The sequence below is a fragment of the Prionailurus viverrinus genome, chromosome E1 (genome assembly GCF_022837055.1).
Source record: "Prionailurus viverrinus isolate Anna chromosome E1, UM_Priviv_1.0, whole genome shotgun sequence".
In the NCBI taxonomy this organism is placed as follows: domain Eukaryota; kingdom Metazoa; phylum Chordata; class Mammalia; order Carnivora; family Felidae; genus Prionailurus; species Prionailurus viverrinus.
The window spans coordinates 5,754,905-5,768,839 of NC_062574.1; the positions used below are offsets into that span (position 1 = coordinate 5,754,905).

At 44.3% G+C, this 13,935-nt stretch overlaps 1 protein-coding gene across 1 annotated transcript in view; it reads left to right on the forward strand.

Annotated features, from left to right (window-relative positions):
- DNAH9 (dynein axonemal heavy chain 9) overlaps positions 1-13,935 on the forward strand; it is a 330,380-nt gene that overhangs the window by 63,744 nt on the left and 252,701 nt on the right. The window contains exons 18-19 of the mRNA XM_047832566.1: positions 10,732-10,954; positions 11,582-11,748. Coding sequence (XP_047688522.1) covers positions 10,732-10,954; positions 11,582-11,748 — 390 coding nt within the window. The remainder of the gene's footprint in view (positions 1-10,731; positions 10,955-11,581; positions 11,749-13,935) is intronic.

Sequence of the window (13,935 nt, forward strand, 5' to 3'; positions counted from 1 at the left end):
AAATGCAATGGGTTCGTGTACGTTGATCTTGTGTCCTGTGACCTTATTGAATTCATTTTTCAATTCTAGTAGTTTTCGGGTGGCATCTTTGGGATTTCCCATATATAGTGTCATGTCATCTGAAGTGGAAGTTTCACTACTTCCTTACTAATCTGGATACCTTTTATTTATTTTTCTTGTTCATTTGCCGTGGCTAGGACTTCCAGTACTTTGTTGAATAAAAGTGGTGAGTGGACATCCTTGTCTTGTTCCTGATCTTGGGGTGAAAGCTCTTGGGTTTTCACCATAGAGTATGATGTTAGCGGTGAGGTTTTCACATATGGCCTTTATTATGTTGAGGTATATTCCCTCTAAGCCTAGTTTGTTGAGGGTTTTGATCGTGAATGGACGTTATACGTTATTAAATGCTTTTTCTGCCTCTTTTGAAATGATCATATGGTTCTTATTTCTCTTAATGTGATGTGTCATGTTGATTGATTTGCAATTATTGAACCACCGTTGCATCCTGGGAATCCACTCGATCGTGGAAAATGACTTTTTTAATGTATTGCTGGATTTGGTTTGCTAATATTTTGTTGAGGATTTTTGCATCTGTGTTAATCATACATATTGGCCTATAGTGTGGGTGTGGGTGGGTGTGGGTGGGTGTGGGTGTGTGGGTGGTATCTTTTCTGGTTTGGATATCAGGTAATGCAGATCTTGTAGAATTAATTTGGAAGTTTTCCTTCTATTTTTTTGGAATAATTTGAGAAGAATAAGTATTCATTCTTTAAATATTTGGTAGAATTCACCTGTGAAGCCATCTGGTCCTGGACTTTTGTTTTTCTGGGAGTTTTATGATTACTGATTCAATTTCATTGCTGATAATTGGTTTGCTTAAATTTTCTGTTTCTTCCTTGTTTAGTCTTGTGAGGTTGTATGTTTCCAGGAATTTATGCATTTCTTCTAGGTTATCCAATTTGTTGGTATATCATTTTTCATAATCTCCTATAATCTTTTGTATTTCTGTGATGTCCATTATTTCTCCTGTTTGCTCTGATTTTGTTTGAGTTCTCTCTCTCTCTCTCTCTCTCTCTCTCTCTCTCTCTCTCGGTGAGTCTGGCTAAAGGTTTATCAAGTGTGTTGATCTTTTCAACAAACCAGCTCCTGGTTTCATTGAGGTGTTCTGTGGCTTTTCTAGTTGTTATTTCATTTATTCCTTCTCTAATCTTTGTTGTTGCCTTCCTTCTACTGTTTTTGGGTTTTGTGGGTTCTCATTCTAGCTCCTTAGGTGTAAGGTTATTTGAAATTTCTCTTCTTAAGTTTGGCCTGCATTACTATAAACTTCCCTCTTAGAACCTCTTTTGCTGCGTGCCAAAGATTTTGGACCATTCTGTTTTCATCTTCATTTGTCTCCAGGGATTTTTGGATTTCCTTTTTGGTATCTTGGTTGACCCATTCATTGTTTAGTAGCATGTCCTTTAATTTCCATGAATTTGTGTCCTTTCCAGATTTTTTTCTTAGGATTGATTTCTAGTTTCAAAGCATTGTGGTCAGAAAAGATGCATGGAATAACTTTAGTCTCCTTGAATTTGTTGACATGTGTTTTGTGGCCTGATATGTGCTCTATCCTGAAGAATGTTCCGTGTGCACTTGAAAAGAATGCATATTCTGCTGTTTTAGGATGGAATGTTGTGAATATATCTATTGAATGCATCTGGTCCCATGTGTCCTTCAAAGCCACTGTTTCCTTATTCACACTCTGTTTGGATGGTCTGTCCATTGATATAAGTGGGGTGTTAAAGGTCTCTACTATTATTGTATTACTATCGATTATTTCCTTTGTTTGTTATTAACTGTTTTAAGTATTTTGGTGCTGTCTGTTGGGTGCATAAATATTTACAGCTGTTACATCTCATTGGATTGTCCCATCAGTGATTACATAGTGTCTTTCTTTGTCTCTTGTTATCATCTTTGTTTTAATATCTATTTTGTCTAATACAGTAATTGCTAACCTGGCTTTCTTTCCACATTCATTTGTATGATAAATGTTTCTCCATCCCCTCACTTTCAGTCTTTAGGTGTCTTTGCGTCTGAAATGAGTCTCCTGTAGGCAGCATATAGGTGGGTCTTGTTTACTTTTCAGTCACCCTATGTCTTTTGATTGGAGCATTTAACCCGTGGACATTCAAAGCAATTATTGATAGGTATGTATTTATTGCCATTTTGTTACTTGTTTTATGATTGTTTTTGTAGTTCTTCTCTTGCTCTCTTCTCTCATTGTAAGTTGGCTTTATCTTTACTGATATATATGGAGTCCTTTCTCTTCATTTTTTTTTTGCGTATCTATTACTGGTTTTTGATTTGTGGTTACCGTTAGACTTCTATGTAACATCTTCTGCCTATAACAGACTATGGTAAGTTGATGGTTGCTTAATTTTGAACCCAATCTTCACTCCTCTCCCCTCCTTGTTTTAGGTATATGGTGTCATATTTTAATCCTTTTATTTTGTGAGTCCCTGGACTGATTTTTACAGATATACTTACTTTTACTGTGTTGTGCTTCCTACTTTCCTTAGTCTTGCTTATGGTCTTTCCTTCCCACTCACAGTCCCCTTTAACATTTCTTGTAGGGCTGGTTTGTGGTCATGAATTCCTTTAAACTTTGTTGGTTTGAGAAACTCTTTATTTCTCCTTCTATTTTGAATGACTGCCTTGCTGGATAGAACATTCTTGGCTGCAGGCTTTTTCCTTTCAACACTTTGAATATATCATTCTACTCCCTTCTGACTTGCAAAGTTTCTGCTGAAAAATCTGCTCATAGCCTTATGGGGTTTCCCTTGTATGTAACTGCTCTCTTTTTTGCTTTAAAAATTCACTTTAGTGCTACTTTTTGCCATCTTAATTACTACATGTCTTAGTGTGGACCTCCTTGCACTGATTTTGTTGGAGGATCTCTGTGCCTTCTGGATCCGGGTTCCTGTTCCTTCCCCAGATTTGGGAAAATTTCAGCTATTATGTCTTCAAATAAATGTTCTGTCACCCTTTTCTTTCTCTTCTCCTTCTAGGATGACTATAATGCACATGAAATTATGCTTGATGTTATCACTGAGGTCTCTAAGTCTATTCTTATTTTGCATAATCGTTTTTCACTCACCTGCTCAACTTGAAGACTTTCCATTATTCTGTCTTCCAGGTCATTGATTTATTCTTCTACCTCATCTTGTCTGCTGTTTATTCTGTTTAGCATATTTTTATTTCATTCATCATGTACTTCATCTCTGATTAGTTCCTTTTTGTTGCACTGTTAAGGATCTCACTGATATCCTCCACTCTTCTCAAATCCAGTGAGCATCTTTATGACTATTACTTTAAATTCTCTATCAGACATATTACTTACGTCAGTTTTGCTTGGGTCTCTTGCTGTGGTTTGGTCCTGTTCTTTCATTTGGGACATAGTCCTCTGTCTCCTCATTTTATCTAACTCTGTGTCTGTTTCTCTGTGTTAGGACAGACAGCTGTTTACTGCACTTGAAAATAGTACAGTGAAGAAGGAGGACCCTCTTCTTATGAAGAAGAGGTTCTCTGGTTCCTGGTAGTGCAGTGTCCCCTGTTCACCAGAACCTGGTGCTTCAGGGATGTGTTCTATGTGTGATGTGTGTGCCCATCTGTTGTGGCCGAGTCGCTTTCTCCTTCAGTCCAGTCATCTGCGGTGATTCTCCTTGCTTACTCTGGGCAGGGTTTGGTTCCTGTGGTGTTAATGGGCCACTCTTAGGATGCCTTGGACTTGACTTGAGTCAGACCAGGCGTTTGCCAGAGATGCAATAGCACCAAACTGCATGCCACCTTCCCTGTGTTGTCCCCTGAGAATCTTTCATTGGTGGTCGGGGCCTGCAGTCAGACCAGATGCCCGTCTCCAGCCCACTGCCAGGGCCACAGGCCGACTGCTGTGGGTGGCTATCTTTCCCCTCCAGGGAAGAAGTCCCTTTGGGGTGGTGCTGGCCACCATATGGATTGCTTGCACACTCCCAGGCCTGTGGCATTGCCTTGTGTGGGCTCTGGCCAAGAGTGTATTGGGGAGCATGGTAACCAAACACAACATGGTGGGAACAGAATGGCGGGGCAGCTGAGCTAGCAAGTTAGGTAGCAAGTTCCACACTGGCTGTGTGTTTATGCTGGGGGGTGGGGGAAGGAACTGGCACCTGCCAGTTTCTTGGTTCCTGGAGGAGTTCCCCAGCTATTTCTGTGTCTCTGGGACATGCTGTAACATTAGTAAGTAACTCTCCCTCCTATATCCCCCAGGCACCTTTCAAAGTGCTGCTTCTCTGCTGCATCTCCTTGGGCTTTTTGTTGTGCTGTCTCTTTAAGGGCAGGTAGTCAGTTTCCCCTTGGCCTCCCCGCCCTCCCAGAGCCAAGCCCACTGACTTTTTAAAAGTCCAGGTTTCAAGTTCCACTAGTTGTAAGAACTCACAAAATTTAAACCCTCTGGTTTTCAAAGCCTAATGTTATGAGGATTAATCGTCTCCATGTGGGCTCTCTGGTGGGGGGTGGGGGGTGTGTTTGTCTCCCTTCACTGTGCCCTCAGTTTCCTCCCTCCTGTGGACAGTCTGGAAAGTCCATGTAGTTCTGACCATGTCTCTGCCCTTCCTACCCTCTTGGATGTGGCCTCTTCTATTTAGTTATATTCCACTTTGATGGCAGCTTGTCAATTTCGCCTTGTAATTCTGTCACTTTTTGCTTCGTATATTTTAAGGTTGTGTTACATGAGCATACACAGCTTGACTTTTTATATCTTTCCAGCAAATTGGAACTTTCAGCCACACATTAAAATCGTCTTTATTACTAACTATATTTCTCATATTAAAGCCTGTTTTGTCTTATATTAATATAACTAAACCAATTTCCTCTGTATGATATGAGCTTGGCGTCGCTCATTGTATCCTTTGACTTTTAATCTTTCTGCGCCTTTATATTCAAGATTACTTTTTAATGATCGGCATAGAACTGAATGTTTTATTCACCTTAATATATATCTTTTAGCTGGGGGGGTGTTGTTTATTAATATCTATTCTGCCACCATTGTATTATATAGTTTCTATTCTTTTTTTTTTTCTTGCCTCCTTTGAGGTTGAATTTTACATTGTTTTTTTTTTTTTAATTCTCTTTTTTTCCTTGTGCTAATTTGGATGTTATATGATCGAGGTCTACTGTTCTTATGGTTACCATAGCTATTTAAAATTTTTTTTTTTAACGTTTATTTATTTTTGAGACAGAGAGAGACAGAGCATGAACGGGGGAGGGGCAGAGAGAGAGGGAGACACAGAATCGGAAGCAGGCTCCGGGCTCCGAGCCATCAGCCCAGAGCCCGATGCGGGGCTCGAATGCACTGACCGTGAGATGGTGACCTGAGCCGAAGTCGGACGCGTAACCGACTGAGGCACCCAGGCGCCCCTACCATAGCTATTTTAATAAGCATCCTTGAAAGGAATAAATGTGTCAGTACTGGTACTCTCCTCACAGTCAATAGGAAGTCTTTAGAATAGTTTGATCTCAACCATTGATTCATCAAATTATGTTCTCCTTCCCAGCGATTTCGGTTATGCTCTATTATTTATTTAATCACCACAATTCTACTTCATTTTTGTACACTCAATGTTTATTTAAATCTGCCTACATATTTACCAATACCTTTTGCTCGTTGCATCTGTCTACACTACAGACCACTTTCCTGAGTTACGGTCATTAGAAGTTCCGTTATTTTAAGAGTCTATCGGTGAAATTCTCATTCTTTCTTTGCCTGAAAATGCATGTATTTTCTGCTTTTACTTGGGGGCAAAAATGGCTTTGTAGACAAGGGATTTCTAGGATAAAAGCTCTTTTCTGTGAGTTTATTGAAAACAGCATTCCACCGTGTTCCAGACGCCATTTTTACGTCTGAGTACGCAGCCATCTGCGTTTTGGGGGGATTTTTGCTTTTTGGTTTGGTTGGTTTGGTTTGGTTTGGTAGAAGTCAGTCTTTGCTCTACAGCTAATTGGCTAATTTTAAGATCTGCATTTCCTTTTTGGTAAAGGTATCAGTAGGAAGGACCTTGAGGGTTTCTTGATATGCCGCCTGGACTTTGGTGGGTTTTCTCGAACTTACATTGTCTTTCAGCAGTTCAAGAAAATTCTCAGCCAAGATCTCAGAGGTTGCTTCTTGCTCATTCTCTCTCTCTTGCTTTCTTCTGAGCTCTTACTAAACTTGTGTGAGGGTTTTTTTGTTGTTGTCACCATCGTCCATGTATTTTAATGAATTTCATAATTTACAGCTTTCTGTCTCCACTGCAGTTTGGATAACGTCTCCGCTTTTATCACCCAGTGGTCTCATTCTCTCAGCTTTGTTTAGATCTCCCGTTGAATCCATTCATTGAGCTTTAAATTTTAATTATACGTTCCAGTTTTAGACCTTCTGTTTCATTTTTATAAAATTTTGCTTACTCATTTTTGTATTTTCTTGTTCTTTGCTCAAATATCAAGGGTTCTCTTTCATTCAATTTTTTCAGTTTTTTAAAAAATTTTTAAAAAATGCTTATTTTTGAGAGAGAGACAGATTGTCAGTGGGAGAGAAGCAGAGAGAAAGGGAGACAGAATCAGGCCTGAAGCAGGCTTCAGGCTTCAAGCCGTCAGCCCAGAGCCTGATGCAGGGCTGGAACCCACGAACTGCGAGATCATGACCTGAGCTGAAGTCAGATGCTGAACTGACTGAGCCACCCAGGTGCCCCTCAATTTTTTTCAGTTTTAGAGTACATTCATTAGAAGATGATCTTAAGACAACTTCTGCTTTGACAGTTTAAAACTGTTTTGTTTCTCTGTGCCATAGATTAAGGGTAACATAAAGACCTACCAACAATTATGAGCTTCTTTCTCCTGGAATTGGCTGTCGGCATAGCACAGTATGATCATTTTTGAATTGCTAAAACACATATTAAAGGCTTTGTCTGCTTCTCTTCACAAAGTAATGCCATCACAGCCTATAATTTTCAGTAAGTTTTGTCACTTCTCAGAAGGCAAAGGTCCACGCACGATCACAGAGTCTGGATATATTTGGAGAGCCTCTGAAATCGCCTCTCTTCCTGCCAGTTCAGGCAATGCTGAATTTATATTAGAACTTAAAATACGAGGTTCAGGGGCAGGAACTGTGACCTATGGAGACTAGGTGCTTATTTAGGCTTCTGAAGGGTGATTCCTACCTAACAGCGAACATTTCTGCCTCTTTTTTTAAGTTTTGTTTATTTAAGTGATCTCTACACCCAACATGGGGCTCGAACTCCCAACCCTGAGATCAAGAGTCACACGCTCTTCCGACCAAGCCACGTAGGCGCCTCGAGAGCATTTCCGTCTTAACTGATACGTTGTGCTCAGAAGGATGAAGGTGTTTTTTCTGAGTCTTGAACTGGTGTCTGAGAAACTACGAGGAAGGCACTTTTTCCTGCTACGTGGGTCGGAGACAATTAAGCAAGACACTTCAACAGGAACTTCTTGTTGTTTTTAAATATGTTAAAGATTGAGATCTTATAGTTGGACTTCCAGTATTTGAAGACTTTGCAGGTTGGATCCCACTGCTTCTGCTGGCTCCGACTCTTGGTGCCTTTTTTCCTTGTGTATTTTATGACTTTTGATTGTAAGCGTCACGTTCCTTGGGATTTTATTTGCAGGAATCCTTTGAGGATTGGAATCTGGTTGCATTCCTCCAGGAAAGATCTGTATCTGTTTCTGCCAGTCTTCGAGGGGCTCTTCCAACCCCAGACCACTTGTACTTCAACTTGCAGGGGTGTACCTAGTGCCCAGGAGAAAGCAGGAAACTTCCATCCTTGCCCTTTCTGTGTTTTGTTTCTCATACGCCCTTACGGTGTCGCGATTTCACATGCGGCTTCCTACCAGCCTCCTCACCTCGTGGGGGCCCCAGGCTAAATCACCAGGTCCCCACATCCCACAAAGCAATCAGAATAGCAGCTCAAGGTCTCCAGTGTTGACTAGAAACCATCACAGGAAAGACCGCTGGGAGCCTTATTCAGTGCTTGCTTTCACTACACCTTCAGCCTCCAGAGATTCCTTGATTTCTTGCCACTTTAGCGACGCATTTTCATGGTTTGGGCGGAGGGGTTATTTATCCGTATTATCGCATGCATTGTACAGTTGTCTCCAACTTCCTCTCCCGCTTACTCGGCAGTCAGGGCTTTCCTGGCCCACTCCACCGAAACCACCCTTGTCAAGATCACCAGTGATGGCCATATGGCCGAATCCTGTGACCATGACCACCTTCATCTCACTCGTACCCATCAGCAGCGTTTGGCATAGCTGATTATTCTGTCTTTCCCAAAGAGCTTCTTCGTGTGGCTTTCGGGATACCTCACTTTTATTATTTTTCTTCGGTCTCACTGGCCGTGCCATCTTGGTCTCTTTGGCTGGGCTCATCTCTTCTAGGCATCAAGATGTTAGCATTTCCGAAATCTCAATCCTGAACTCTATCTACATTCTCATTCCAGATGATACCTAACTCGTCCCTGTAAATGCACCTGTGTGCCGATAACTACCTAATTTATATTTTCAGCCTCAGCTCTCCGGAACTCAAGACTTCCAGGCAACTGACCCACAGATATCCCCCCTAGGTGTCCAGTGTCTGTGAGGCATCTTACACACAATACATTTAAGACTTACTCCCCCTCCACCTTCTCCGTCCAAAAAACCCCAGTCTTCGCCAGTTCTTCCCCAAATCTGTACATGACATCACCATTGACCCCATCTCCAGGAGTTGTTACTGATTTCTCTCATCCCCTAGTGTCTCCGCTCCAATCCATCAGTGGGTCCTCTAGCATCTCCGTGTGAAATTACCTTGAACCTGACCGCTCAGGAGGGACCGCTCCAGTCCACCTTCCAGGCCAAAGTCAACATCATCATCAACTTCTGTCACAACCATTAGAGCCCCTAAATGCCCTCCTGGCTTCCATTCCTGTCTCTCCATATCCAATGCCATCATCACCACCTCCGGCTACAACTTGTTCTCCTCCAGCTACAGATCTTTTGAAAATATACTTCTCCGGGGCCTGGGTGGCTCAGTTGGTTGAGCGTCCGACTTCGGCTCAGGTCATGATCTCACGGTTCGTGGGTTCGAGCCTTGCGTCGGGCTCTGTGCTGACAGCTCGGAGCCTGGAGCCTGCTTCAGGTTCTGTGTCTCCCTCTCTCTCTCTCTGCCCCTCCCCTGCTCATGCTCTGTCTCTCCTTGTCTCAAAAATAAAACATTAAAAAAAATTTTTTTTTTTGAAAACATACTTCTCCAACTCAGATTTCTCGCGCTTATGATGAAATCTGGACTCCTCGCCCCTGGCGAACAAGGCCCTGCAGCGTCTGACCCCTGTTGATTCCCTCACCCCTCCTCCGTGATTCCCCGATTCCTCTTCTGTTTCTGCCCGCTGACCTTTCTCCTTTCCTTCAGATATGTCAGACTGAATCCAGCCTCGGTGCCTTGACTCATGCTGTGCCCTGTACTCAAAAGCTCTTCTCCCGTTTCTTTCTGTGGCTTACTCCTTCACACAATTTCCATTTCTGCTCAAATAGCACCTCTGTAGAAAGGCCTTCACTGACCACTCCACAGAAAATTGGACTCTCCTTAGTCTCTGTCCCCTTATAGCTCTCAAGGCCACATGAAACTATACAATTTATTTCATTGATTTGTTTCCTATTTTTCCTATGAGAATGTACACTTTATAAAGTCAGACGCTTCGTTTCCCTTATTTATCATTCTTTTTTTTTATGTTTTTTTTTTTAACATTTATTCACCTTTGAGAGAGCACAAGTGGGGGAGGGGAAGAGAGAGGAAGACACAGAATCCGAAGCAGGCTCCAGGCTCCGAGCTGTCAGCATAGAGCCCCATGCAGGGCTCGAACCCGTGAACCGTGAGATCATGACCTGAGCTGAAGTCAGCTGCTTAACCGACTGAGCCACCCAGGCGCCCCTCTCTCATTTATCATTCTGTCCCCAGAAACTGGAGGCACAGTTGGGCTCAAATATTTGATACATTGATCTATCTCATGCTATGTAATAGATGCTCAATAAATATTTTTGAAATAAAGACTGAATCTCACTTAACTCCCACCATAACCAGTGAGTTTTTCCAATCATATAGGTGAGGAAACTGAGGCCCAGAGATGTTAAATGACTTGGCCGTGGTTACACATCTAGTGAGTGTCCAAATCAAACCCAAGTGTGGTATGACTTTCGAGGCCATGATATTTTTTTTCCCAGTGTCTTGAAATTCTTTTTCCTAAATTTCACCTTGAAATAATGTCAGACTTAAAAAAAAAAAAAAAAAAAGTTGCCAAAACCGTACAGAGCTCGCGTGTACCTTCCCTGAGCTTTCTCAAATGATGTCATCTTCTCTAATCATAATGTAGTGATCAAAACCAGAAAGTTGATGTTGGTGTAGAACTCGTTTCTGATGTACAGGCTGACCGCTTCCCATTTCACCAGTTGCCCCACTAACGTGTCCTCTCTCCTCCAGCACGGAGGTCCCGGTCTCTTTCACGGCTGTGAAAACACGACCGTGACCCTTCCGAAGAGGACCGCATTCTCACCGTCAGGGTCTAGTGTATGCACAGTGCTAGGCCCGTGGAAAGTGTTTGTCAATGATGGCTGTTCCTGTCGGGGAAATAAATCAACCTTCCTTTTGAGGAGTGGGAGGCGAAGGCTTCTTCACGTTCTGTTTGCTTTGCTTAGCTTGGCCGACCTTGAAGTGTTTATAAGAAATACCGAGAGCGGCATGCTCAAGAAAGTTGAAAAAGGAGATTTCAAAGGATTGGTGGAGATTATGGGACACCTTGTGGCTCTGAAAGAGCGGCAGAACAGCACTGATGAGATGTTCGAGCCCTTGAAGCACACCATTGAGCTGCTAAAGACCTATGAACAAGAATTGCCAGAAACGGTGTTTAAGCAGCTGGAGGTCAGTGCACAGTTTGTTTCCTGAATAAAAGAAACAGAGGGAAAGCTTCTGGAGCGCAGAGTGGGGTGAGGTTGGGGCGAGGTGAATGAGAAACGGGGCTGGGTGAGGACCCAAGGCTCGCGATTTGGAGCCGTCCGTGTAATGGCTGTGCGCTCTCTAGTGCCTTCCGGAAACTCCGTAAATACGAAACGGCACAATGTTGGCGATAGATGGGACAGTTGGTGTGGGTGAAGGGTTTTGGTGGTTTCGTTTTGTTTTGTGTTTTCTTTTTTAGGGATGACTGAAAGTTTTGATTCGGAGAAAGGAAAGCAAGTCTGAGAAGTGTTAAGGTGACCTTAAGGGGATGTGGGGCCTGAAAGAAAACAGTCAAGCAGTACTCTGAGGCAATACAGAAAAAGGGCACAGGTTCCTGGGTCAGAGGCTGAGGGCAAGAAGGATATGCCAGAGTCAGAAGGAGATGATAGCCAGGCAAGCAGGCGACCACGGAGATGGGTCAGAACTGTAGGGGACGGGCACGCCGTGCCGTGACGTCACAGTGTGGCATCCTAGCACCTGTCCAGCTTCAGGCCTGCGGGCGATGGCGGGGGGCAGAGCGTGGGTCTGACCGGACCGTGGGCGTCTTCGCAGGAGCTGCCTGAGCAGTGGGACAATGTGAAGAAGATGGCCATCGCTGTGAGGCAGCAGGTGGCCCCGCTGCAGGCGAACGAGGTGGCCGCCCTCCGTCAGAGGTGCTCAGCCTTCGACGTTGAACAGCAGCAGTTCTGGGAGCGATTCCGCAAGGAAGCTCCCTTCAGGTATGGATTCCCCCCCCCCCCCCCCCCCCCCCGCCCCGCGTCAGCACAGCCTCCTTTCTGGTAAACATGGCGATCTTTGGGTTTCCGAGGGTCTTTCGGTTGAGTTCTTGGATCTTCCGGCCTCTAGCAGGGTAAGACTTGTTTCCAGTCTTCCCTCCCACTTAGATCGGCTGGTTAGAACCTGGTGCTGATGTGAGCAGAGCCCTGTATGAGATGACCAAAGGTTGTACAAACACCGTGCCTTAAAAACAGAAGCCTAGAGGCGCCCGGGGGGCTCAGTCGGTTGAGCGTCCGACTCTTGATTTCAGCTCAGGTCATGATATCATGGTTTATGAGATCGAGCCCTGTGTCGGGTTCTGTGCCAACAGCTCAGAGCCTCCTTGGGATTCTCCCTCTGTCTCCCTCCCTCTCAAATAGATAAACTTTAAAATAAAAAAAAGTCTCAAAGTTCTGTGTCCCCGAACTGTATGTGATAAAAATCACAAGGTATTTTACAAAGCCACTAGTATTCTAAATACCCACAGACTCGTGTTCTTTTGGTTTAAAAGTGGCTGGGAGCATTTTGAAATAATTTTGGAAGGCACTTTGGAAGACAAAAGGAAGGATGTGAGGGGCGCCTGGGTGGCTCAGTCAGTTAAGCATCTGTCTGTGGCTCAGGTCATGATCTCGTGGTTTGTGAGTTCGAGCCCCGTGTCGGGCTTTGTGCTGACGGCTCAAAGCCTGGAACCTGCTTCAGATTCTGTGTCTCCCTCTCTCTCTCTGCACCCCGCCACTCCCACGCTGTCTCTTTCAAAAATAAATATTAAAAAAAAAAAGGGAAGGATTTGAGGTGAAGGATTTCTTTCTCTCTCTGCTTAGTAATGCTCAGACCCCTCCCCACTCACGATAAGGGGTCTTTACTTAAAACAACTGTAGGACGAATGACCCCATTCACACGTGCTCCCATTGTGCACACACGAGTTTCGCACGACTCCTACCTTGGTGGAGAAGTGTACCAGGGGTCTGTGCCTGGTCCTCTGCTCAGCGTCGGTGGCTCCAACCAGGAGAACAAGCTGGTTCTCAGTGTCCCGGGTCTGCTGATGCACCAGCTGAGATGGGTCCCCTCCCTGTCTCCAGTTCCATGACTCACTTTCTGGTTCCCTCGCTGAGATTCCTGCCGGGTTTCCTCTGCGGTTTTGGACGGACGAGCTTAGACGTCTCCGCGCTGGAAAACGCCATGCTGGTGAAGAGTGACAAACCTTTTAACTGTCCAGGGCACTTACCCAGAAAAAACAACATCACACAGGGGGACAACACGCTAAAGCAACAAATGAAGCCAAAAAAAAAAAAAAAAAAACCAAACCCACGAAAAAACAACCATCACAACGTTAGTGGAAGGAAATACGGCGTAATGATTAAGCATGGGGACTCTGGATTCAGGCCGCCTTGCAGCTACTCACAAGTCTATGGCTTACTGTGTGTCAGGAAGCTCACCAGCTCTGAGCTTTCGTTCCCTCGCCTGTAAAATGGTGTTCATGATAGTATCCGTCTCATAAGGTTGTTGACAGAATTAAGAAGTAATCTCTGTGGGGCGCCTCGGGGGCTCAGTCAGTTAAGCGTCCGACTCTTGATTGTGGCTGAGGTCATGATCTCGTGGTTAACGAGTTCGAGCCCTGCGCCGGGCTCTGTGCTGACAGCATGGAACCTGGCTGGGATCCTCTCTCTCTGCCCCTCCCCTGCTTACGCTCTCTGAGAATAAACAAACCATTTTTTAAAATGTTTTTAAGTTTATTTTGAGAGATTGCACAAATGGAGAAGGAACAGAGGGAGAGAGAGAGAAAGAGGAAGGCAGAGAATCCCAAGAGGGAGAGAATCCACGCAGGGCTTGATCTCACGAACTTGTGAGATCGTGACCTGAGCCCAGATCAAGAGTCGGATGCTTAACCGACTGGGCCACCCAGGTGCCCCAATAAATAAATGAGCTTAAAAGAAAAAGAAGTAATCTTTGCAAGTATTTAGCGTAGTATCTGCCACTAAGATGACCAACCATCCTGGTTTTCCCTCGGCCGTTCTGGTTTTAGCGCTGGAAGTCTCACATCCAGAGAAGATTCCCTGTTCCAGGCAGATCGGAACTGTCGGTCGCCCAGCATGGCGCACGGGCACGGCCCACCTGTTCCTATTCGCCGCTCCCCAAACGTACACCGAGTG